The following is a 26,033-nucleotide window of genomic DNA, read 5'->3' as shown; positions in this document are numbered from 1 at the left end:
CATCTTTTCTTAACTTTGAGATGCTACACATCTAAAATAAGGTTTCTTTTATCAATAGTTAGATAATTTATTTTAATCACCTTAGGAACATTATTCTGCTTCAGAAAATATTTTGTAGATGAAGAAAATTCAGAGATTTGACTGAAAGAATCATAACATTGAACACAGCTATTCAGCCCTTTAAAAGGCCAACCTCTAAGCATCAACATTTTTCTGTAAACTTAAAAAACCAAAAATTACATTGTGATATATATTAAAGATAAACTAGCCGCAAAAATATGTATTCATAATACATAATATTACATCTCTCAATATTTTTCACTATGAGAGAAAATTTTATATCTTTAATTAACGATCAATTTTCGTTTGTTGTCTTCAAAAAATCTAAATTGATACTTGAAACAGATAAGTATCAATTGAGCAAATTTAAAAGACAGCAAGTTAAACGCTTGTTATATTCATAATTTACATACATATATTTAATTCAACAAAAACATATATTTTGACAAACAAATAACAATTAATCCTTCACTCCCTTAAATGCATTTATCCTGGTCCCCAGTCGGATACCTGAAAAAGAAAAGAAAATTTATTCATTTTCAACAAGAATATTTTTCATGAAAACTTATGCCTCATGGAAATGAGAAAGAAAATACTGTCTTTTCATGAAAAGGCCATACAAACGAGAAACCATTGTTTTTGTTTTGATTTGGTGGAAAAAGTGAAAACTAGAGGATTTATTTTTTCAAAAAGGTATAAATGTTGTATAAAACATTGATCCTGATTTTACATATAAATAAATGCAATATTATTCAAATAAAAATATCATTTAAATATTCTAATACTCACTTCTGGCAGAATTGGTGTCATTAGAGACAGCCACGTCCACATACTGCCTGCCCTCCCTGCTTCTCACTTTTAGAAGACCAGCCATCACCTTCCCACCCCCATCCAACTCCTGCTCTTTAACCATTACAGTGGAGTTCTCTCTGACAACATCATCCAAGCGGACAGGTAGAGTTCCAACTTCATAGGCATCAATGCTGACAGAGTTAGTGCTCATCCCCTTGGTCTACAAGCAAAAATGTGAATTACTTTGGTCCTGAAAAAAATCTTTTACATATACCATATTTTTAAAGAGAATCTAAGAACAATAAAACATTCAAATATGAACAAAAGTAATGTAAGAAGATTTATTTTATCATTTGACAACTTTTTTTGTTTCCATAAAAATACTTACTCAAATCACGTCTTCCTTTATGGAGCATCTCGCTGAAACCTAATTAAAATTGTCCCACACAATCTTACCTGTCAATTTTTATCCAATGCGAATTTTCCACAGTTCTAACAAAGTTTATTAATATAAAGATATTTTTTGTGCATAATTTATAAATTAGAAAAATTTGCACCAAATTTTCCAAGTTTAAATTTGCTAATTTAAATTAGTATGTATATTTTAAAAGAATAAAAAATAACTCATTTTTAAAGATAAAAATTCTATAATATGAAATAGTAAAGTTTTGTTTTATCTGAAACTAAAAAACTTGAAAATGCTGTCCAAATTGGTTTTATTTTTTAGGGAAACTTTATAAATGTATTAGGGTGATTTTAGGCTATTTTCCGGACCTCCTACGCCTTCCCCTAGAGGCTAGAGGCAAAGCAACTAGTATACCTAAAAAGAGGAAAATATTATGTTTATTCGCATAAATGTTATAAAAACCCACCTCTACGTTGAATTCCTTTTCCTTAGATACAAACAAAGTAGCAATGTTGGTTTTTGTAGATATTCTCAAGTTCTGTCTTGAAGCATTGTATATTGTTACCATAACCTAAACAGAACAAAATAAGGCCGATGAAATATTTTTGAAAGCATTACTTTCCTATAATAAGGGTCAGTCCGTCTGTCCGTCCGTAACAATTAGATCTTTTTGTTAATTTAAACATGATAGAATTGTTCTATCTATATCAAACTTAGCATGATGATATCAATAGAAAGGTACAATTAAAAAATTGTAGCAACTCTATAATCGTTACCAGAGTGTCCGTACGTATATTTAAAACTTGTTGATTAGTAACATTTTTGACAACAACTTTTTTATGTGATATAATTATCCTATTCATCTAATTTTATGAATACTGATTCCTATTGCAACAAGGTCCAATGTTAAAAGCAAAGCATCTCTATAATCAAGTACTAAAAATGTAAGTATGTCCTTGGTATACTCTATTTAACAGTTTTTGAGCAAATTTACTTGCAAAAATAATTAGATTTTATAGTTTATATTCTGCTTATTTAATTCTAACACTCTAGAAGTGTTTTTGTTCGTTTATCCTACCGTTTCATAGCTTCGCTTACCTTAGCAGTATCACCATCCATTTGAAGTTCAGTAACAGCGCGAGGAATAAGAATCATTTTTCTCATTCCAATATTCATGCCATGATCTTTGGTGCGGTTCAACACAACTACTTTGGAGGACAGCTCTTTCAGATCCTAAGAATTACAATTTCAAGACAAGAATTCAATGAAACAATACATCTAAAACAGCTAAACTCAGGATTTTGCTTGGCATGGCCATAGAAATCTTTACACAACATATTATACTTACATTTGTAATCAAGACACATTTATTTCTTAACTTCTTAAAAAATAAATCTTATCTAAGTTAATTATAGAGTATCTTAGACAGGGAGAGAGGGGACAATGGGCTGTTCAATACAATAGTCCTCGAAATCTTATATATATTTTCTTATTAGTTGGTTTTACAACTTTGGGGACTTTTATTCAATTTTGATTGGTCGGTTATTAAGTTGAGTGTCCAAACGTTTAAACTTCTTATTGTAATCTACAGAATGGAAAATTTTATGTATCATCATTGGGGAAGAACATCAATGTATCGGCCATTGTCTTATCTCTTTAGATCCATGAGAAAATTTACCTTTTCCTTTGAAGTGACATTGCAGAGCTGTGTGTGGAATGATTTAGGAGCCAGATGGATGTCTGTTGGTACTGTAGCTACAACTTTACAGATTGAGTCAAATATTTCCTCAGAACCTACAAAATGGATGAATTATAACTTATCATAATATCCACGTATTTTCTACATCCATTACCTACACAAATGGGATTAAAATATCGATATTAAATTGATGAATTTTTTATCAGAAAAAAAGGTTTCTGTCCTTTCGTGTACAGGCATACAAATTACAATCTAATAAAAAATGAGTAAAATACGAGAAGACGCAAAGACAGACTTACAAACGGCCTAATACTTTGATAAATAGAAGGTATCTAACAAAAAATATTATAATTAAATCTATAAAGCTACAGCTCTTACCTTCATCAACAACATGTCCAAGGGGAACAATGAAAGGATCATTGTTGTCAATATCACTCTTTTCAATCTGGACCTTCAGAAATCCTTTGCATGGCTCAATAGTGGTCTCTTTGGAGTCAACTAAAACCTCAGCTGTAACATTTTTACCCTTGAGCTGAATGCAGCATATTTGCTTTTGAATTTTGAAGCTGCTGGTTTCAATTTTCTTAAATTGTACCTTTCTGCATGAGCCCTTGTCAACCAGTTCATGTATGAATGTATCAAGAGTGTCCAAGTGAAAGTCTATGATGTTTTTGCCAGCTTTATCAAAAGTAAGTTTTTCCTTCAAGTTAAAAGTATGAATCCTGTCGTGGAATTTAGTTTCAACACTGGCCATCACTTTGATCTGAATTAGCTTTTTGCTGACCTGGTCATTTTCTTCTTCCTCTTTCATTGGTGGAGCTGATAACATTTCAGAATTTATTGTCTGTTTTGTATTAATATTAATATTTGCTGAAACATTATTCATAGATCCTTGCCACGAATTGATGCCCACTGGTTCATTTCTGGCTGAGCCATATATTTCTGTATTAAAATTAAATCTTTCATACCCAGGTGAACCAATTACTGGTATAGAAAGAGGTTTAATTCCTAAATATGAGGTTAAGGGTTTAGGAGGGGGCTTGGTTTGTATAGGGACTGGTGTTGTTCCTGGTGGTGTTGGCTCATTCAAAATGCCCTTCTCCAATTCAACTTTTCTTTCCAGATACTCATGAATATCAGTAATTGTATCAGCAGTGACACGAGGTTCTGGACGAAACAGGTGAGGATAGCTTTTTTCATTTGAATCAAAGTTTTCTAGATCATCAGAGTCATTAATGATCTTCTTAGTTTGAGGAGTTGATGAGACTGTGCTCACTGGGGTGTCAATTACTTTCTGTTTAGCAACAGGTTCATCATCTTTTTCAGTTACAAGCTCAGGATCTATTTCTGTAGGATTTTCTGTGTAAAATTCAATTAATCTCTTAACAAGATCAGCTTTAAGACCACTAACACTTAGCTGGTGCTTTAGAAGGTAGAATTTTAAAGCTTTAACTGTTAGTTTAGCCAATTTGGTCTTTTCTGGAACAGGTAGAATAGGTCCAACTGGCTTAAGTGGAGATTTGTTTCTAGCTTTCTTTTTCTCTGGAGAACTTGACTTTTCTGTGCTATCTTCATTTGCCCGTTTAGAAGAGAGGGGAACAGATATTAAGTTAGAATTTGCTGGTCCATCTCCATTGGATCCAACTGTGGGTATTGAATCAAAATCTTTATATCCTTCAAGACTTTCATGTGATTCAGGTGTTTTAGGGGCAAGCTCCATATTTTCATCAAACTCTTCTCCAGGTGGTAGAGGTTCTGATGAGGTTATTAAAACGCCAATAGTGTTGAGTGACTTTTGTGGAGTTTTGGGAAGTTTTGGTAGGTCAATGTCAACTTCTCCTGGTGGAACTGGTTCATCTGAACTTTTATTAAGAGATTTAGATAGGGTTACTGGAGATTTTTTGGGTTGATCTAACATAAAACATTCATCCATGTCAACATCATCAAGTACAACAATTTCATCTTCCATCTCATCTCTAGTAGGAGTTTCATCCCTTGTAGGAGTTTCATCTCTTGTAGGAGTTTCATCAGTATTAGTCCCTGAAGGTGTGTCAACCAAAGTATCTCTGGATGGTTCATCAATAATTCTATTTCTTGTATTGCTTTTTTCTTTATCTTTACTTCTGTCATTATCTGGCTCTTCAATGATTTCAATATCAGATAAATCTACCTCATTGTATGGATTAGAATCCTTTGTGGCAGACCTGTCTGGATTTTTCTCCTTGGGTTCCTCTGTATCAGACAGTGAAACATCAGATAAATTTTCATCATTCTTTTCTTCTTCAATTTTCTCATCATCACTTTCAACAGGTTCAAAATCAAGTGTATCCAAATCAAAACTAAGCTTTTGTTTTTCTGCCTCCTTTTTCTTGCTTTTCTTTTTAGTTTTTTTCTTCTTTTTCTTTGTTTCTTCTCCATTAACACCTTCAATTTTACCTTTGGAAACTTTGTTTTCATGGACTTGTGAGTAGGGCTTAAAGTCAGAATTATTTTCATCCTCTAGTATTTCAAGTTTTGCTAGAGCAACTTTATCACCCTTTATTAACTCAAGTGGCAAGTCTTTTGGGTTGTGTATCTTTGCCTTTAAGAAATATTTGACAGATGTTGACTTGTCATCATTTATTTTTTCTTTACCAGAAATCTCCACAACTTGTCTGTCAACCTTAAATCCAGACCTAGCTGACTCCTCAGTATTTCCATTTCCAAAATCATCATTCTTAAATATGAGAAAACATACAATTAGATTTTCTTCATCTAGTGTAAATGAGTCAGGGAGTAAGAGCTTAACCTTTGCTGTATATCCTGGCTTCATTGAGACATCAGATTCTAAAGTTAATGTGATTGTTTCTTTTGTGAAATATTTATCTTCATTTTCAATTTCTTCATCCTCAGATTCTTCAACATCAGGAACATCAATACATTCAAATCTCTTGAGAGTGACAATAGTGATCTCTTCTGGCCTGTCACTTGGTAAAAGCTCCACAGTGTCAGTATCAATACGGCTAATCACATCTTGTTTACACTCACTTGACAGGCTTTTATTTTTCAGAGCCTCTGCTTGTCTATCCCTGAATGCTTGGAAACCACACATCTGATAGAAAAGCTTTTTATGAAGCCTCAGCTTATTCTTCTCCAAATAAACTTCAATTTCAGAGAGAAGCTTTTTGACACAATTGCCACTCAGACAAACAATTCCATCCTTTGTAACAGCATCTTTAGGCCAGGATTTTCCAATCACCTAAATTAAAAAAGAAGTAAGTTTTGAAAAGGAATATACCTACTTACTAAAGATCAGACAAAACAAGTTATTCATGCATTAAGAAAATACATTTAGAAGCAAAAATGCATAAATTATAAATTGCATGATTAGTATAAGAATAAAGCAATATCCATGTTAGAGCTATTTTTTGTCCCTCTTTAGATTTAACACCTTAAACTCTTGAAAACCTTCATTTGAACAGTAAACTGAATAATTATACAAATCATACTTGTGTGCTTGCCCTTTGCACTATTATGCAACCTCAAACAAACTTTTAAATCAAATAAAATCTAGAGGATCCTACCTGTCTGTACACATCACTGATATCTTGAAACTTAGCACTCTTACAAATCACATCCAGCTTCAACTGTGACATGAAAGTTGTAAAATCACAGAATCCTTCCACTAGTTCTGCAAATTCCCAGGTTAAATTATAGACATGTATCTTTGTGAGAAGCAGATCAACATAAGTAGTCTTGGAATGCATGAATATCATATACTTCTTATCATCATCTCTCATAAACTTTTTCAAAAATGCTAGAAAATCATTGAGTGCCTTCTCTTCTGTTACAGGTTCTACATCCTCATTCTTTTTGACATGATGATAAAGGTATTTCTTCAAAGTTTCATCATATTTCATGCCCAAGCTAGATAGTAAACTGTTTTGGTATTTCAGGATTAGATTGTGGTTGTAGTCATCCATAAACTTGGGCAGAATTGATCTGAAGAATGAAACCTAAAAACAAAGATTGTTTATAAAATAGCATCTATCTTTTTTTTTTGCCTAGTTTTCTATATTTCTTTTAAATATTTTTTTAAACCTATCATATTAAAAAAATTAATGTGTTTATGAGTGGACTAATTGGTGTCTAACATTTTGTCTCAATTTAATACAGCTTTTTGTCTATGTTGCTATATTAAAGGAGAGGAGCTAAACCCCTAAAAATAAATAGCTTCAAGGTAAAAATTTTCCAACTTTTGTAAAAAATCAAAACAATAGAAACTAGTATACCTGTTTCTTGCCGTCTTCAGAAATGGCAGCTGCCATTTGGGTAAGCTGTCTGTATTTCTCATCATACAGAATCTCAACCTCCAGTGTCAGTGGTATAAACTCATCCTCAACTATACAATCAACAGTTCCCATCGTTTTTAATTGAACCAGTGACTCATCTCTCATCTTTTGTGAATCTGTCTCGTTTGTTTTCTTGCCATCTGACATCTGTTTGCGCACACTTTTTGACTTATCCCCAACCATTCTGTCTGCGGGGTGTTGTAAAAATGAAGGAATATTGGGATCCAAATTTTTCATTATTGAGTCAATATTTCTCAACCTTGACTTTGATCTAGTTCGTCTGTTTTTGGATCTTGATCTAGACCTCATATGTCTTGACCTGGAACGTCTCCTATCACGTGATCTTGATCTTCTTCCACGCGATCTTGACCTTCGGGCGCCGCGGGACCGTGACCTTCTTGTTCTAGACTTTGATCTTGACCGTCGGGCACGAGTTCTTGATACAGATCGGCGCCCTCGGGATCGAGAACGCCGTCGTGGAGACCTGGATCTTCTTCTTGACCGTGACCGCCTTCTTGATGACCGATCAGGTGACCTTACTCTGCTTGACCGAAAGGATTCCACAGCTGGCGATTTAGTTCTCCTTGAAACCTCGGTAGATTTGTTCTTTTCTTGGGTCCTAACTGCTACCATACTCCTTTTAGCTGCCTCAATGGCACTTAAAGCGCCTTCCTCTACTATGAGATCCCTTATTTGGGCAGAGGGGGCATCTGGGCGGGCTGTAGATCCATGTAGCAGAATTGGAGGGGGCGGTGGTATACCTGATATCAAGGATAAATAGGTAAAAAATGATCCTAGCATTATAATCTCTATTTAAAGGGTATAAAAAAATAAAAATTTTCATATTAACCCAACAATTTTTGTTCTAAACTAATAAAAATAAACCAAACAAACAAAAGCTTAAGACCTAGCCCTTTCAGAGAAAATTAAAAGGGGTAGTTGCATGAAATGCATTTGAACTTAATTTAGTGAACAGCATATTTTTTCCTGCTCAATGGTTTAAACTACATCTAAATGGCATATATATATGAAAGATTTTAAATTTTCTACCAAGTAGTTTTTAAAATGTTAAAGACTTCAACATTGTATTTTTGTAATATATCTTTATATTTCAGCTAGCTTATTTTCACAAAAACAGCATGACGACTAATTTAGTGATGTTAAATTGCTTGTTATTTATTGTAATACCAAATTTTAAATGTTGAATGATATATTTGTAACTTTTCCTTGATATATTTTTTTCTGAAATGCACTTCATGGAACAGTCCCTTTAAATATATTTAAGATTCTCCTAACCCATTTCAAAAAAAGTCCTGTTTTTCATTTCTTTGGGCCTATTTGGGCGTTGTTGTAGTCTGAGGGAAGGGGGCAAATAGGACTATTTTTGTTTTCAGCGGTAGGTTGCAATATAATAAAGAATTAAAAGTCAATTAAATTATCTATTTATCCTACCTGGTACAATTCCTCTTTCAACAGGCTTGGAGCCAAGTGTTGGAATAGGCAGGGGAGCTTCTGTAAATCTTCGCTTGGTTTTATTCAACAACTCATTTGCTTTTTTTCTTCGTTCCTCCTTTTTCTTGGCTTCTTCTTCAAGTAGTCTTTGCCTGGCCTCCTCCTCTCTTATCCTTTTCTCTGCCTTCTCTTTCTTCTCCTGCTCCTCTTTCTCTTTCTGCATTGCTCTCTGTTTTTCTCTAAATATTTCTCCGACAGTGCGAGCAGGTTGTTTCTGCTGGACGGTTTCTCTATACAAGTCTTTGACAGTGCGACTAGATTGTTTCTTGGTGGTTTCTATTGCGGATGCAATAGCGCTGGCGGCGGGCACCCAGGGCTGCGCAGCCGCTTCCCGGGAGCTGCGGGAATCTTTAAATAAGAACAGGATTAGCTTTTCATGAAATCTGATGCCTTTTTTTCATATGAAAAAAGATTATGTACTGTCCTTTGTGCACAGGCATAAAAACCTTACACATATAGAAATTATATTCTGAAACTTGCAGGCTAAACCATTTTAATATTAATTTATAACAACCTTGCTCTATAAATAATCTCAAAATAAAAAAACACTAACCAAAAAATTAAAGAACCATTCATCTAACCTTATTGTGGCCAAAGTTATATTATTTGCTAACTAACTTTGACGGACGAACGGACGTACGGACATACGAAACACAGGAGGCAGACGCCGTAGTGTCCTAGATTGATTAGGCCCAGTAAGATGATTTAAATCTGAAAGAATCATTCTACTGGCCCTACTGCAGCCAAGGATATACAGTGTGTTTTTTTTTATGAGAACTTTTTTGAAAGCAATTTTACCCCACTTATAGTTATCAGAATTTAATGATTTATGGCTTATTTTCTTCGTTTTTTAAGGCAATTAATAGAACACCAAAAAAATATTTCAGTTTTCATTTAAAAAGTACAGTAAAATCTAAAATTCAAAACTTAGGTGTCAACATCTAAAAATGGTTTTAGCGCATTTTTTCTTATGCCTAAATCTTCTAAGAAAAAAATTAGATTTTCTGTAGTCGACTTTGGGGGGCCAGTACTCCCTCCCTGGTTGAGATATGACCTTTAAACTTTGATATGTTCTAGTACATGTCCCTAATAGTATCTGTATATAGCTCTATATCTAAACTTTGAAGTGTTTTGCAGCCATTCTTGCAAAAGGTTGAATATTTGAGCATAAGAAAAATGCGCTGAAACCATTTTTAGATGTTGACACCTAAGTTTTGAATTTTTGATTTTACTGTTTTTTTTAAATAAAAACTGAAATATTTTTTTGTGTTCTATTAATTGCCTTAAAAAACGAAGAAAATAAGCCATTAATCATAAACTTCTGATAACTATAAGTGGGGTAAAATTGCTTTCAAAAAAATTCCCCTAAAAAAAACACACTGTAGTTTTTGGTTCATGGTAAGAAAGAGAAGTTGCGGGTTTCGTCGTGTTTTCACTGTAGCTTTTTCCTATTACTAGCCTCTGCGGGGCGCTCTAGCCATGCGGGGCTATCATTGACATTTACTTAACCTAAAATAACCTTTCAAAAGCTTATGTAAAAATACGATGAAACCCACAACTTCGTTTTCTTTCCATGACCCAGTTTTTTTGGCTAAATTGGACAGATAACGCCACGTATGTACGTTCCAAAAGATAAATTTAAAACTCCTCACCCATTTGAGAATGTTTTGACAGTGGCATAGTTGTCATAGCAGACATATTAGGTGCTGGCTTTGGCAAGGGTCTTCTCTGGGCTGCAACAGGAGGCATAGGGATTGTCTGGCCCGCAGGGCTAACTCGTGAATTTGTTTTGCTCATCAGTATCCTTACCATTGTTTCAGCATGCTTCTTGTATAACTAAAAAGTATATTTAATTTTTTTTTTAAATCACAAGGAGTTAGTAGATTGTTTAGGTTAGTAGGGGGATGGGCATAAGAAAAGGTACCACCACCTCCTATTTTCAATCTATTTCAAAAATAATAAAGGAGGGACAAATGGGGGGGGGGGGGGCAAGTCAAACTCTCTTTGTATCTGTTGGAGATAACCTTCCCAAAAATATTTATAAACCTTCTCTGGGCATATAAGAAGCTTTACTTTAAAGGAGAACTATATTCATTTAGCGGTTATCGAGATCCTCTGTTAGCAGGGTTGTCGAATTGGGCACTTTTTTGATATTGGGCGGCCCAATTGCCCAAAAGGGTTTTGGGCGCCCAAAAGTGGCACCCTTTTTGGGCAAATAACGTAAAAAGCATTTAAAAAGGATATAAAATAGCCTAAAACCATACCTAAACTTATTATTAGAAATAAAATAGCCTAAAACCATCTCAGGACCTATAAAAGCTCCACTGGAAAGGAGAACCATATCGGTTCAGCAGTTAGCGAAATCTTTCTCTAGATGCAAAAAAAAACTTACCTACTAATTTATATAGTTAACTAGAGGCACTTGAGGAGGGGAGAGTCAAATTTGATAATCCAATTATTATATAAGATTTGTAAAAAAAAATTGGAGGGGGGGGGGGTGTGTTTCCTCCCCCCATTTTTATTTTTAGTTTAAAAAATTATAAATAAAGGTTTTGGGGGAGTGTAATTTTTTTCTAGGGGCGATATCTCTTAGGAGGGTGGTGGTACCCTCCCCCACAATAGTTATAAACCTTCCCAGAACCTATGAGAAGCTACCCTGTTAAGGAGAACCCGATCGGTTCAGTGGTTAGCGAGATCTTTCGGTAAAAACACACAGACACACATCCTGTTACTTTAGTATAAGGATATCATCCAAAAAATAGGCCCGCCCCCCCTATTTTTTAACCCCCTCCCATTTTTCTCTTTCCCTATAAGGGGGGTGCCCAAAACTGCCCGAAAGGACCTTATATTGGGCGGCCCAAAACCGCCCGCCCAAAACTGCCCGCCCAAAATGAAAACCCTGACAAAAAAGCTTACTACTCTAGATTTTAAGATTTCTGAAATGACATACCTGTATTGAATCTGCAGAGGGTGGATAGTAGCTGTTCTCCAACTCCTTATTTCTTCCCTCAAACCAGATGTGTGAGGCACAGTAGGGAATAGTGTGACTAGAGTCCTGCAGGGCTCCGTGCATCTTAATTAAATTCAATTTTGTTCTTTTCCTCAACAAAAACAGACTAAAGTCTACCTAATTGCCGAATATTTTTTATTCTATAAGTCTTAGAAATACTTTTAAGTTTAATTACCAATAACAAACTTTTAGTATGCTTCTTCTAAATTAAGTTGTAAGTTGAGTATTGAATATGAAGAAAAGTTTACTTTACTGATACCATGAAATATGACAATACAAATAATACATTACAGGGAAGGGATGTTCTACCAATTTAATAATAGTGTAGGCCATGCGATGATATAGTAGTTATTTAGACATCCTTCCGCGGATATGTAAAAAATTATGAGATTTAAACCAGTCTTTGAGCCCCAAGGGCCAGGGGGTATTATTAATTTAGGATTTTTATTTTAGTATTCGTGTAAAAATGTATGTAATATAACGCAATTCTTATTCACAGGATATTAATCAGTTTCGAAGTCATACTGGAAAGGATAATATTCTAGCCTTACTTCTTAAACTAGCAGCTAGTTAATTTAATGGTGAACAAATACTAGCCAAATAACGTAATAATCTCTTACCATAACAGGTGTTCCAGGAGTTAGCTGAAGAGTGATAGGGTCTGTAGTTTTCAGTTTAGCATTCTGAATATATAATAAAAAACATGAATAAAACTTTAAAAATTTTGAAAAGCATAACTATAATGATGAAAATATTCCATTTTTACACGGAGTAGTAGAAAGATTAGCATGAACATTAATGGATGTTTTTATTGGAGGATTTTTGTTTTTCAATTCGAAGATTTTTCGCATAATTTGCTAAAATTTTACAGTGCGTGTAAATTTTAAATTCCTAAACTTTCTAGAGCTTTTTAAAGCAGTGGAAACAATACTTTATTGTTCAGAAGCAAATATACTTAATTGAAATACGATTAAATCTACACAAAAAATTGAAATATAAAGAAAGCGGTCTCCTCTAACTTACCCTGCCATCAAAGAAACAGTTAGCAGTGATTCCACCGGACCCTTTGAGTTCAACAACTATCTATCTATTTATCTATCTAACTATCTATCTTACCCTGCCTTCAAAGAAGCAGTTGGCAGTGATTCCACCGGACCCTTTGAGTTCAACAACTATATATCTATTTATCTATCTATCTTTCTATCTTACCCTGCCATCAAAGAAGCAGTTAGCAGTGATACCACCGGACCCTTTGAGTTCAACAACTATCTATCTATTTATCTATCTAACTATCTATCTTACCCTGCCTTCAAAGAAGCAGTTGGCAGTGATTCCACCGGACCCTTTGAGTTCAACAACTATATATCTATTTATCTATCTATCTTTCTATCTTACCCTGCCATCAAAGAAGCAGTTAGCAGTGATACCACCGGACCCTTTGAGTTCAACAACTATCTATCTATTTTCTATCTATCTATCTATCTTACCCGGCCATCAAAGAAGCAGTTAGCAGTGATACCACCGGACCCTTTGAGTTCAACAACTCCGCATCTTGTGGACATGTCAAAGAATACCACGGTGCAGTCACAAGCAAATACCTAAATATTTTAAGTCTCAAAAGTTGTTAATCCAACGAATTAGAAAACGTTAAGAAAAACTTTAGAGACCAGTAAAATAAACAGCCCAATGTCTCCTCCCTCCCTGTACAAGAGATCATTTGAGATACAATAAGTTTGAAAGCATTATGATTATATTGGCTATTAAAAAAACAAGGATGACAACATCCATAAAAGCAAAGCTCTGAAACGGTAGGACAAACGGACATTAACACTTGTATAGTGTCAGAACTGAATAATCAGAATGTAAATGTATAAGAGTCAAAGTCGGACGGACGTACGGAAGGTCCGACCCTAATTATAGAAAAGCTTCGCTTTTAAAAATAAAATATCAAAATTTACCTTGTCTGGTAGTTTAATCTTTGGGGGTCTTGGGGCGACAGGGGCTGGGGCACTTCTAAATAATAAAAGCTGTTAATATGCAATTATCATAACAAGATGTATATTTGCCTGTTAGTAACGAGGATTTCGATATCCGCTGTACTGATATGTTTCTCCTTTACAACGTAGCTTCTAAAGTTCTCATAGATCCTGGGAAGGTTTATAACTTTTTTGTGGGGAGGGTACCACCACCCTCTGAAGAGAAATCATCCCTGAACCATTTAAGATATCTTAATTGTCAACACAGATATTGATTCTACATTATTTTTAAAAATACACCTACCTTTCATATGAGGATCTAGAGGCCGCACCTCCTCCCAAAGATGGGGGTGGGGGAGTCTTTGGTAACTCAGGGCGGCTGCTGCCGTACCCTCCAATCTCATAGCTACGTGCTCCGCTACTTGCTAAAATAAAAATAAAAATAAAAATATACCTCTTTATAATGTTAAGAGTATTTATTTAACTGTATTGTTTCATTTCAAAAGGTCTAGTTATATTTTTTAAATAGAATAAAAATCATGGCAAACTCGGTCTTTTTTTTATAATTAGATCCATAATACCTGCCTAGTTATTAATCGCATCGTATTATAGCCAACTATTCGCGGATATCAAAACGAAAAATTATAAGATTAAACCCAGTTTTGTTACCCTCGAGCGGTCTAAGTCCCGGGTAAACAAAACTGGTTTAAATTTTATTTCAATATTCGTGAAAAATAATCTGTAATACGTTGCTTTAATAGTTATTTCTCGCATCGTATTATAACAGCTTTCTGCGGATAAAGAATGTACAATTATAAGATTAAAACCAGTTTTTTAGCCCCGAGGTGCCGAAGGCATGGGCTAAAAATTGGTTTTAATCTTATGATTGTACATTTTTATATTCGTAGAAAGCTGGATATAATACGATGCTAGACATAGTTTTTTCGTCTGGATGAAAACCGGTTCCTATCCACCGGATTCGAATGAATACGAGAATAGTTATTTCTCGTATCGTATTATAAACGGCTTTCCGCTTATATAGAGTGTACAATTATAAGATTAAAACTAGTTTTTTTAGCCCCGAGGTGAAAAAACTGGTTTTAATCTTATGATTGTACATTTCTATATTCGTAGAAAGCTGGATATAATACGATGCTAGACATGGTTTTTTCGTATGGATGAGAACCGGTTCCTATCCACCGGATTCGAATGAATACGAGAAAACATTTTACAGTGTGGCTGAGAACCCGTTTTAATCCAGCGGATATCAATTATAATACTAGAATTAATTTTCTCGTATTCATTTGAATCCGGTGGATAGGAACCGGTTCTCATGAATACGAAAAAACTATGTGAGTCAGAAAAAACTGAGTTTTCCGATTTTCTGATACAACCAGTAGGAATATGGAAAAAACAATTATAGGTTCTTGTTCTCTATAAAAATATACATTAAACTTAGAAAAGGTGTTTTTGAATATATCTGAAAACAACGGCGCTTTTTAGAGCATAAAGATTTCAAAAAGTGTGTGTGATGACTTTTTCGGCCATTATTTTGTACTTTTTAGGTAGATTTATTTATAATAAAAAATGTCTACCATTCTAAAAAGATAAACAAACATATTTTTTGGTTATTAAAATTTTTATTCAACAGATTGTAAATATTTAACATCTTAAAAATACAATTTATTTAAATCAAATTATCACATTATAAATCAAATGTTTTGTTGTAATCTATTGTTAAGATTTAATACCCCATGACCGGAATACCAGCTCATGACCGGAAATATTTCATCTTGTTACCTAAATTCCTCCCCCCTCCCCCTGAATTTCCTCTATATTTGGTGCAAGACTGGATTTCATCTCCAAAATCTCCGCCCCTTTTGACAAATTATACTTATACTGTTATAATCCATCATAATAACTTCATTTAAATAGGGTAGGGTTTCTAAAAGGCATTTTTATTTTAAAAATTCAAACCTTGATAACTTTTTTATCTTAAGAGATTTTTTTGTCAAATAAAAAGTTTTTTTTTCTTTTTACTATAAGCTACATTATTATAGAAGATTCTTTTAAACCACATGCACCACAATCAAGAAATATGAAAAAATGACAAATTGCAGTATTCTAAAAATGCTTTTGTGAGGAGCCAAAAAGCATTTCACCTTTAAAACTCATTAAAGTACTTTTTTTAGACCTTTTTCTAAATAAATATTGAAATTTTAAGATTTTTTTTTACGAAAAAGATGAGTTATTTTAATTTTTCTTGATCAACATTTTTCACGCAAGGCATTTTTTGACACCATACACCTATCATAGAGGCCGCATTTTTAGAGATAATGAAAAACACCTTTTTACAAGTTTGATGTGCTTTTGTACAGAGAACAAGGACATATAATTATTTTTTCTGTATTCCTACTGGTTGTTTCTGAAAATCGAAAAACTCAGTTTTTTCTGACTCACCCTGTATGTCTAGCATCGTATTATATCCAGTTTTCTACGAATATAGAAATGTACAATTATAAGATTAAAACTAGTTTTTTTTAGCCCCGTGGTGCCGAATCTTTTAATCTTATAATTGTACATTCTATATCCGCGGAAAGCCGTTTATAATACGATACGAGAAATAACTATTCTCGTATTCATTCGAATCCGGTGGACAGGAACCAGTTCTCATCAATACGAAAAACTATGTCTAGCATCGTATTATAAATCGCTTTCTACGAATATAGAAATGTACAATCATAAGATTAAAACCAGTTTTAATCTCATAATTGTACTTTCTATATACGCGGAAAGCCGTTTATAATACGATGTGAGAAATAACTATTCTCGTACCTATTCATTCGAAAGCTGTTTATAATAAGATGCGAGAAATAACTATTCCATAATTTAACCTTGAATTTTTACCTTGCCCACTTTGATAGGAGGAATCATATCTTGATGCTGAATTGCGCGAACTAGCTGCACCATTGTCATAGCGGGAAACGGATGTAGGGGCAGCTACACTTGGTGGCGCCGCAGTTCCTGGAAAATTATTTCATATGAGGGGTATCTTTACTTTTTTGTGTTGGTGGGGGGGGAATAAACACCCAATTAACACTTAATGTTCACTTACCTACAACTATTAAGCAGTAAAATAGTAATTTCTCCGAAAAGATATATAAGATAACTGCTGCCGTCGGTGGAAAATATAGCTTTAGTAAAAACTTAAATATTTCGGGGTCAGGTTGTTCCCAAGGGCCATAAAAAATTTTTACCTGGATAGTAGCTAGTAGTGGTAGGATAATGTGTTGAAGACGGATAACCGGTATTTGTGGCCGGATATCCGGTCGGATAGGCCGTAGTTGCGGCAGGATAATTGGAGTAACCCGGATAGGAAATTGTAGGCGCGGGGGGAGGATAGCCTGTAGCACTGCCCCCAGAATAGGATTGACTGTATCCATTCCCAGAGTAACCCCCACCACCTCCTCCTGCGGGGGGTGGGTAGTACCCTCCGTTCATTTTAGAGAGTTCTGGAAACATTTTTATTTTTTAACAGGATTAAGTTTTTTAAATGATTTCGATTAAATGCGTTTAAGATCAATTTCCCTTTAATTGTTGTTTTTAAATTAACTTTTATTATCTTGTTTTATTACCTATTTTTTTCTCTAAAAAATCTATTCAAAAAATTGTTTTAAATAATGCCCTCAAAATAGTTTTTAATGCCAAAGTTTAATATAATAATCCTGAAAACTATAACAAAATATGGCTGGCAAATATAAATTTATAACAAAAATACACACAGCTATAACTAAGAACATGAAAGGCACAATTGTGATCATCTTTGTGATAACATAGAGATATAATAATCATTAGAAAGTTGGAAAAAAGAAAATCGTTATATGGATGGTATTTCATAATTTTTTTTTTAATTAATCCCATAGAAAGAAATATAAATCATGATATCTTCTCATATTGCTTAAATTAATCTATTTAACTTTCTTTCTCCTAAGGAAGAATTAAGCGGAATTGGGTAGAAAATTGAATTTACATAATTTTTACTTTCAAACCTTAAATTTTAATTTTTAAACATGAATCTTTCTATTATAAATGACAAAACAAACTTTTAAAAAAAGATTAGAGCATCGTTAACTTTTTCTGAGAATAATAATACAAAAATATGATCTTTGGACGGAAAAAAATACATGAGTAATTTAATAATTAAAATATTGAACTTAGTTTTGAAATGCGTGAAATTATAAAAAAATGATCTATTTCTTCCACTTGACCAAGGCAAGGTCGGACCCGTTGGGAATGTTGACACCCGTGTCTGTCCTTGTGTTGTGTATGCTGACCATAATTGTTGGCACCTGTTGTTGCAACATAACTCGACAGAAACTCTAGAGAGCGAGCAATAAATACAGGGATCTAAATGGATAAGACAAGGCCGATAAATTGATGTATATACCCATTAATGGTACACAAAATTATCCCTTCTGTAGATTAAAATAAGTGATTAAAACGTTTGGACAATTAACTTAATGAACCAACTAATCAAATTCAATCAAATTCAATCCCTTTCATAATATCAACGTATATCTTACATACATTATTAAGAGTTTTATAAGAAGCTGTAATATATTTCAAAATATAAACTTTATTTGAATTTAGAATTTATAGAATGGAAACTAGTTTCTAATGGCAGATACATTTAAAATGAAAAGATATCGCTTTGTAAAAAGGATAAAAGGATATGATAACTAATAAATTGTCCTCTCCATAATTCGGACACTCTTGCATATAAATCTAAATCTAAACCACTTGAAATTATTGCTTCCCTGACTAACAGAACAGATGGTGTTCCTTGGATTTTGTGACACCAAAACCAGCTTCTCCTTCACCACCTGCGCGTGAGGTACATTTGTTATCTTGCACTGCACCCTTGCCATGCCCTGCGGGGGCAGTGAGACATCATCCAGACTGACTGCTATGCGTGCAATCGTTCTTGTTCTCGGTAAGCTCGCGGGTTTCTTGGATATTTCTGCCGTGTCAACGACTGGTAGAGTTTTCACAAAGACGGCAATGTCTTCCTGTTTGGATGTATAGAGATCTGTTGGAAGTTTATCAATAGCTTCTTCTAATCTATCTCTGCCTTCAACTATTACTGGCCTTCTTATCCCAATACATTCATTCACCTGCAGATAAAATTATTTCTTCAAAGTTAATTGGGAATCATATTCAAGAGATGTGATACAAAAGCACTCTTTAAATATAAAAACAAGGATGACAACACCCATAATAAGCTAGTAGCGAAACTAAACAAAGGAGACACGGACAAAGATAGTTATAAAGTAGATGTTGAATTTTCATGACAAAGAATAAAAAGATATCAAAATATAAAATAAATCACGAAAACTTTTAAAAGAAAGGTTTATGTCTTTTAAATTATGACCGACAGACATACAGACGGACTAAACACCATATAGAATAGAATATATAAAAGGAATCGTCAAAAAAGATTTCAGCCTTCTATCTTCAAAAGCAGTTGAGAAAATTACATTTCCCCCACAGCGTTACGAACACGACGGACAAAGTGAATTATAGAGTAGCCTCGCAACTAATAACAGAAAACTTGCCTTGCTTATAATAGATACATAGGCTTGAAAATCAATCTGGCTCCAGTTAGCCGTGTTCTCAAGTGTTGAAAATCTCTGCCAGGCAGAGGGAAAATATTCTCTTAACAAGTTGAATACATGAACTGTGGATAAAACATGGGTGGGAAGACTGGTATCCATGAAGTTGTCTCCACAAGTAGAACAATGGTAGAATGGTTTGTTGCTGGGATTATCTATATCTAGAACTTCTAGAATAAGGTCCAGGCCAATTAGCTGGTTGGCCAATTCTGGTTCTAGCTGTTCCAGATATTCCTACAAAAATTATAAATTTTGGCTTTTGTAATGGCTTGCTACCAGAATCAAGTCACTTAAAACTTTTTATAAAAATGATGGCCTTAGCTTACAGAAAACCTACTTATTATACGGCGCAATTAAGGATAAAAGTAGGTGGACTGCCATGCTTAATCCAAGTAAGGTTGGACCAGTGCTGGTACGATACTACATACTAAAAACGTCCATTGACTTACACTATGGCAGTGTTTTAATAAAACAGAAAATGTCAACACGCAAAGAAAACCCAAATAAAATTACAGGATATTTTAGTATGGCTTATAAACCGTATAATATCCTCTGGGTTAAAACCGGTTTTTAGCCACACTGAATAATCATGTATAACATCGTATTATAGACAATTTCCCACGAATATTAAAATAAAAATTATGAAATTAATACTAATTTTGTTACATGGGCTAGGCTTTAGCCCCTAAATTCTAACAAAACTGGTTTTAATTTCATATTTCATTTTTATATCCGCGGAGAGCTGTCTATAATTCGACGCAATAAATAACTATTATTGAATATTCTTGGGTGTACCTGAATAACTGGCCGCCCAAGGTATATTCTCTCCTGGAGACCAGCAATCACCTGGAAGGATTTCAGGTTTCTCTTGTGCTTTTCAGAATATATGTGATCCTAAAAAATTGAGAAAAAAAATTATCTTTCCTCTTGGCTAAAAATAACAATTGCAGAATATAAATGTATACCTAAGTCTAATCAAAATTGTAAGTAAATTTGTTGAAAAACTACTTAAATATAGAATACTGTTTGAGGACATACTAATATTTCTAAGACATGATTTCAGAGATGCTTCGCTTATAACATTGACCTTTGTTGTAATAAAAATCTGTATTCCAAAAATCAGATGAATAGGATGATTTTAATATACAAAAATGTCAAAAAGTAAAACTCAGCATGTTTAAAATGGTCGTACGGATTGGTTACGATTATAGAGTTACTATGATTCCTTATTCAAACCTAATTGTTGTAGGAATCACCATCTAAAGTTTTAAATCGATAGGACAATTCTAACGTGTTCAAATTAACGAAAAGAGCTAATTATTCCAGACGGACGGACCTACCCTGATTATAGAAAAGCTCCACTTAAAAAAAAGTACCTGCAAAGCATATCTATCAAGAATAAGCTCATCACATATCTTGCATGAGAATAAACCACCATTTAGATTGTCTTTGTCTATAACCTAAATTGAAAAAAAAGATTAACTACAGCATGAATATGAAATATAATTCATAAATTTTTAATGGATCAAAAATAGTTCTTAATGAATTAAAAAGACAAATACCACTATAGGCATGGCTTAACAAATCATAGACTAGGACAAACACAAATTAACAATTAACAGTTGCAAGATATGTTTTGTATTGAAGTTATGAATGAAGAATCTAAAGCAACATCAAAGTATCTTTTCGTGTGTGTGTGTAGCCATAGTTTCTTAGTGTTTGGACCTAAGTAGTCATGGAGTAGGACGAGACACTTTTATATGCTAGCACCAGGGCCAGCTTAAGGTCCTCGCTCAAGTACAAGTACTTGACCCGCTGTCTCAAGGGACCTATTCTTTATTACCTCACCCTCACCGAGTATGGCAGGTGTCCCAAATTAATAAATGCATATTGAATGACGCTCTCCAAACGAACCAGTTATTTAAATATGAATTGGGTGTCAAACAGATAAAAAACAAATTCTAAAATTCATAGAAAAAATCTCCTCTGCACCTCTATGTCAAAAATACATCTGACACTGACATTTATACATCCATAGAAATTTAATAATAATAATAAGAAAACAACACACTTCATTGTATTATTTAAAAGTATCAACTGTATTAGATTCTTGAATAATTCTAACCTATCTTTCTATTAAAGAGAAAGGACGGACAGACGCATGATAAATAATGAAAAGCTACGCATTGCATCAATAACTTGTCATACAAGAATCACTTACCCGCATTGGTTTAACATTTTGATTAAGTCCCACTCGCATCAACAGCTCTTTAAACTTGGTCAACCCAAATGGTATCCGCGGTTTAACCGCCAGTGAAAAATAAGGATAGTTATCCTCAACAGTCAGTGACTTCTCATAGGTTTTCTCTGACAACAGCCTCTCCCACTGCCGACAAAACCGTTTGTGCAGTCGGTCCAGTTCTTTCACAGGGTTCAGGTCGGATTTGATGGTGGGATAGGAGGATTTTTCTGTTTTGATTTTTGTTCTGGAGGTTTTAGGCAGCCGTTTGCAGTCGCTTGCTGCTTTATTCAGCTAAAATAATACTTTTATATACAAAATGATAAAAGATGTATTCCAATTTAAAAAAAAAATTCTTTCATAGCATATAATTGTCATTACATTACCTGGGTACTATTTTTTAAAAGTTAAAATTTTGTTTGTATCTAATTGGAATTAATTTTAGGATGTATGAAATATTATTATTATCTTATAACCTTGTAGGGGTCTAATGTTTTTTAAAATCTGAAAAATAAAATGGAACCTGTTATTGAAAGAAAATAAAAGGTATCATTTTATTGTTTTTTTTTTATATGAGTCATTCAAAAGAGTCTAAAATGATTGTAGAATATTATGAAAGGGGAAAAATTGTCGTCAATTTAGGTTGCTAACATGAAAATGATCTATTGGTCATTTCGTTCATCCACTAAGGAGGGGGGAGGGGTGGAAAAAGGGGGAAATCGTTATATTAGCCACTGCGTATTTCACATTATTAGAGAGCATGAAATCTGGTATATTGATCCATTATTATACCCATTAGGTAACAACATACCTTGACAATTGCAATAGGTGACTGTGCAGGTATCTGTGCAACATCCTGCCGGATATTCCTGACTATGACGGTGACCGCGGGCTTCATGGAGTTGGTCAGCTGGCACCTGCTGTTAACTACTGTAGTCACCTAGAATAATAGTTATTTATTGCATCGTATTATAAACAGCTTTTCGTTCTTATTAAAATTAATAGTTATAAGATTAAAACCAGTTTTGTTAACCCAAAGGAGCCGAAGCCATGGGTTGACAAAAACGGGCGTTTTCCTCTTAGGAATTTTTTTTCAGTTTTGAAAATTTGAGTACCCCCCCCCCCCCCCCCCACAACGAACAACTATTTTAGTTTAGGTTAGGTTGGGTTATAGGCTAGGGAGCCGAGCGCTGCGGCTAGGCAGGCAAGGGGGCCGAGCGCTGCGGCAGGGCAGGCTAGGGAGCCAAGCGCTGCGGCCAGAGTTGTTCGTTGTCGGGGGGGGGGGGGGGGGGGGGTTGTGTACTTAAATTTTCAAAATTGAAAAAAAAATTTCTATGAGGATGATGCCCAAAAATGTTATTTATTTTATTATTTTTGTTTATGGAAAATTGTCTGTAATACGATGCAATACATGATTTTTCAGTATGACTGAGAAGCAGTTATAATCCAGCGGATATTAATCGGTTTCGAAGCCATACTAGAAAAGGATTTGTTATTACTTGGATTTAACACCAGATTATCGTGTACTTTGATAAGGTTAAACTTGTAGCTGGCTAAAATAACCCCTTGTTCCCCTTATTTATAAAGCATTTAGAAGATTTCTCTGTTTATGTGCTTTTGGTTAAAAATAATTTCTGACCTGTGAAGCTATAGTGTAACAGTTGTTGTAATACTGAAATTCATCGTTAGTCGTCACCTTAACATTTAGAGGGTTAAAAAATCTATCTTAATTCTGTACATAATTTTGAATTATACATTGTGTTTCTAAATTAATAATATTTTAGAAAACAAAAGTTCAACATAATTCAAAAAGTGATGGGATGTTTATTAGGGTTGGGCCGGATATCCGGCCATTTTCAATATCCGGCCGGATACCGGATATTGAAACTATCCGGCCGGATATCCGGCTCTATAATTTTTTATACTTTACACCAAAAATCTCTGTTTTTTAAAATTTTAAATGGCTATAATTTTCTTATTATTGAAGCTAGAAGAACATTTTTTCTGAACAAGTTTAACTTTATGTAAATTTATACAAGATTTCTGAAGAAATTTTTTTTTGCTACTTTAGAATCTGGTAATTTGGCCGGTTATCCGGCCGGATATCCGGTTATCCGGCCGGATATCCGGTAATTTGGCCGGATAACCGGATATTTGCCAGATATCCGGCGTTAGCCGGATATCCGGCCGGTTACCGGATATCCGGCGTTTAAAATCAGCCGGATATCCGGTATCCGGCCAAAAAAGTATCCGGCCCAACCCTAATGTTTATTTGTTGTATTAAACTAATATGTATAATAAATTTTTTCAGTGCAACTACATTTACATGGTCAGTTTTCAGGCTATATTTGTTGCATGAGGAAGGAGGAGATGAAATATTTTAAGGGATTGTTTTGAGCCGATTTTAACGAGTGGCTAGCATGAAGCTAACCAAAACTACAACAAATAAATATTATCTGAACATATTTTTTTAACATATAATGTAAAGATATCAACATTAAAGGGAGAATTATAATGCTCAACTCGAAAGTGAAGGAATGTTGCAACATTACCTGTACATTTAGTTTGAGTAAGTTTTTGGGGTCCACCCCCTCTTCATCACTGGTCAAAAATAATACAACACTCCGCTCGGACTCACCTGAGCAAATTAAGAATGCGTAATGGGTTGAGTTTTATATAAATGAATTTCAAAGAATATAACAGGGGTGACTGAAAAAATAACAAAATTTTTTTTGATAAATAAAATTTTTCAATCGTTTAATGACGTTCGTAGTAAGATTAAAATAAAACAATAGAGGGGGCAGGGTTTAAAAACTGTATGTTCACGAGGTGAGGAACCTGTACCGACTTTCAATTGGGTCTTTGAATATCGTGGGAAATATTAACACACCTGAGTGGCTACAAAAAAAAAAGCTGAAAGCAAATTGGTTGCAGATGAAAAAGGTCCCCACCACTGGAAAAAGAAAGTTTTCTTGATTACATATCTTTATCTACTTATACATTTATTTACGTAATGACACACTGGAACAGGTAGAGGAGCTATGTCGCTTAAAAGTACAACTTACTGTAATATCCTTACCTAAAATGGTGACAGCCTCGCTTGTTAAACCCCGGAAATCTTTATCCAACAGGTTGAGATGGCCAGCTGCCATAGCCGACGACCCATCGCTGGTTGCTGGTTCAGTCAGACTGTTGAGTTTGTTCATCATTGACTCATAATGATCATCTTCGTCTTTTGTTTTTATGGCAATGTTGTCATCATCATCAGTGTTTAGCACCTTAGTTCGAACATTTGCATTACTTGGGTTTCTGGAGAAATAATGGGACTAAAGGGACTAAATAAAAAGTTAATAATTTAAACTACCCCCTTAAAAATAGTTAGGTTGGCCAGAAATAAGTTTACAGGTAAATATTCAAGGATCATATCCCATTGATTTCATTCCTCTTACCCAAATCCATTCCAGTTTAAATATAAAGGGTTAACCGAAAAAAAGGATGACAACATCCATAAGTATCGTAAACAAAAGTCATGGTTGGAACAACGGATAAAGTGAGTTCTAGAGCAAAAGATCTGATGCCAAATAAAGATTTTCAAAAATCTTTGTCTTTTGAAGCATGACCGATAAGACTTACGGACCATTTTAATCATAAATTAAAAAATAATTGGCACAGGTAATCATCACAAAAAATTTCAGCTGTCTATCTTCAATAGCGTATGAGAAATCACATTTCTTCACACATTATTACGGAATGACAAGAAGACAAGTAAATTACAGAAAAGCTTCGTAACACTAAAACAGTGGACACCAAGGGGAACTAAATATTAACTAATGCATATGCGCACCTTAGGATCTAACAAGTTTGAAACATACTCCTGGGTCATGACCGGCTGGGCATAGCCAATGACCCCGGTCACAGGTAGAAGGTTGACATAGCTGCCAGATACTTTGGGTTCCAGTTCCAGCCAAACATTACGCTTCACTTGGACGGTCATCTCGTCCTTGTTCAGTGTAAACTTGTTCCTATTTGATGATTTGATGTTTCTATACACTTTTATTTTAATGTTTCCTTTTACTTAAATTTGTTATTTAATTTTATAAAAAAGGAATTTAGATTAATTCATATCCATTGTTTAATGTCTTGCTGTTTAAATCTCAAAGGGGGGGGGGGGGGGCGAAAGTGACACTTTTTGAAACCAAAACTAAAAGTCAAAGGAACTCAACTAAAAAAAGAGTTACAGGTCTGACATTTTGCATGGCAGTTGCTTTATAGGGGTACAATATGGAACTGTGAAGAAACGGCGTCGCAACCGCCGAAAACCGCCGTGAAAAGGCAA

At 34.2% G+C, this 26,033-nt stretch overlaps 3 protein-coding genes across 5 annotated transcripts in view; all 3 read right to left on the bottom strand.

Annotated features, from left to right (window-relative positions):
• Positions 1 to 221, bottom strand: part of LOC145327273 (uncharacterized) — a 29,138-nt gene extending 28,917 nt beyond the window's left edge. Inside the window, exon 1 of the mRNA XM_080170873.1 lies at positions 81 to 221. Within this exon, the coding sequence (XP_080026999.1) occupies positions 81 to 209 (129 nt within the window). The 5' untranslated portion in view covers positions 210 to 221. The remainder of the gene's footprint in view (positions 1 to 80) is intronic.
• On the bottom strand, positions 221 to 18,180 carry LOC145327268 (uncharacterized). Of its 3 annotated transcripts, XM_080170857.1 has the most exons (17): positions 17,044 to 18,180; positions 16,694 to 16,810; positions 14,091 to 14,211; positions 13,769 to 13,823; positions 13,298 to 13,408; positions 12,431 to 12,493; positions 11,751 to 11,873; positions 10,453 to 10,636; positions 8,741 to 9,148; positions 7,229 to 8,049; positions 6,521 to 6,952; positions 3,336 to 6,195; positions 2,937 to 3,052; positions 2,357 to 2,491; positions 1,725 to 1,829; positions 850 to 1,072; positions 221 to 570 (listed from the first exon to the last, which is right to left on the bottom strand). In XM_080170857.1, exons 1-17 carry the CDS (start codon positions 17,306 to 17,308, stop codon positions 521 to 523), a joined length of 6,189 nt encoding a protein of 2,062 aa, XP_080026983.1. In that variant the 5' UTR covers positions 17,309 to 18,180; the 3' UTR covers positions 221 to 520. The 3 variants fall into 3 exon arrangements, with proteins under 3 accessions (XP_080026983.1, XP_080026984.1, XP_080026985.1); XM_080170858.1 differs by lacking the exons at positions 13,298 to 13,408; positions 13,769 to 13,823; positions 14,091 to 14,211; positions 16,694 to 16,810; positions 17,044 to 18,180 and adding an exon at positions 13,020 to 13,071; XM_080170859.1 differs by lacking the exons at positions 13,298 to 13,408; positions 13,769 to 13,823; positions 14,091 to 14,211; positions 16,694 to 16,810; positions 17,044 to 18,180 and adding an exon at positions 12,834 to 12,884.
• LOC145326672 (uncharacterized) lies at positions 18,037 to 25,715 on the bottom strand. The gene is made up of 11 exons (XM_080170039.1): positions 25,542 to 25,715; positions 24,777 to 24,975; positions 24,250 to 24,335; positions 23,337 to 23,393; positions 22,509 to 22,637; positions 21,680 to 21,991; positions 20,835 to 20,918; positions 20,254 to 20,352; positions 19,402 to 19,692; positions 18,556 to 18,960; positions 18,037 to 18,165 (listed from the first exon to the last, which is right to left on the bottom strand). Exons 1-11 carry the CDS (start codon positions 25,689 to 25,691, stop codon positions 18,037 to 18,039), a joined length of 1,941 nt encoding a protein of 646 aa, XP_080026165.1. The 5' UTR covers positions 25,692 to 25,715.
• Between the last annotated feature and the right edge of the window lie 318 nt (positions 25,716 to 26,033).

This window comes from Acartia tonsa, chromosome 8 (genome assembly GCF_053477335.1).
Source record: "Acartia tonsa isolate MP-2025a chromosome 8, ASM5347733v1, whole genome shotgun sequence".
Lineage (NCBI taxonomy): Eukaryota > Metazoa > Arthropoda > Copepoda > Calanoida > Acartiidae > Acartia > Acartia tonsa.
The sequence above is the reverse complement of the archived record's forward strand: the minus strand, read 5'-3'. Positions and strand labels throughout refer to the sequence as shown.

What these genes read in the sequence shown, in the direction of transcription:
- LOC145327268 (XM_080170857.1), bottom strand. Translation starts at nt 17,308, where the DNA reads ATGTTTCCAGAACTCTCTAAAATGAACGGAGGGTACTACCCACCCCCC. An exon ending in TGAAAGAGGAATTGTACCAG is followed by an intron (nt 8,050 to 8,740) that starts GTAGGATAAATA and finishes CCTTGATATCAG; the next exon opens with GTATACCACCGCCCCCTCCA. An exon ending in TGGACATGTTGTTGATGAAG is followed by an intron (nt 3,053 to 3,335) that starts GTAAGAGCTGTA and finishes TCCATTTTGTAG; the next exon opens with GTTCTGAGGAAATATTTGAC.
- LOC145326672 (XM_080170039.1), bottom strand. Translation starts at nt 25,691, where the DNA reads ATGACCGTCCAAGTGAAGCGTAATGTTTGGCTGGAACTGGAACCCAAA. An exon ending in TTGATAGATATGCTTTGCAG is followed by an intron (nt 20,353 to 20,834) that starts GTACTTTTTTTT and finishes TCAATTTTTTAG; the next exon opens with GATCACATATATTCTGAAAA. An exon ending in TTGGGCGGCCAGTTATTCAG is followed by an intron (nt 19,693 to 20,253) that starts GTACACCCAAGA and finishes TAATTTTTGTAG; the next exon opens with GAATATCTGGAACAGCTAGA.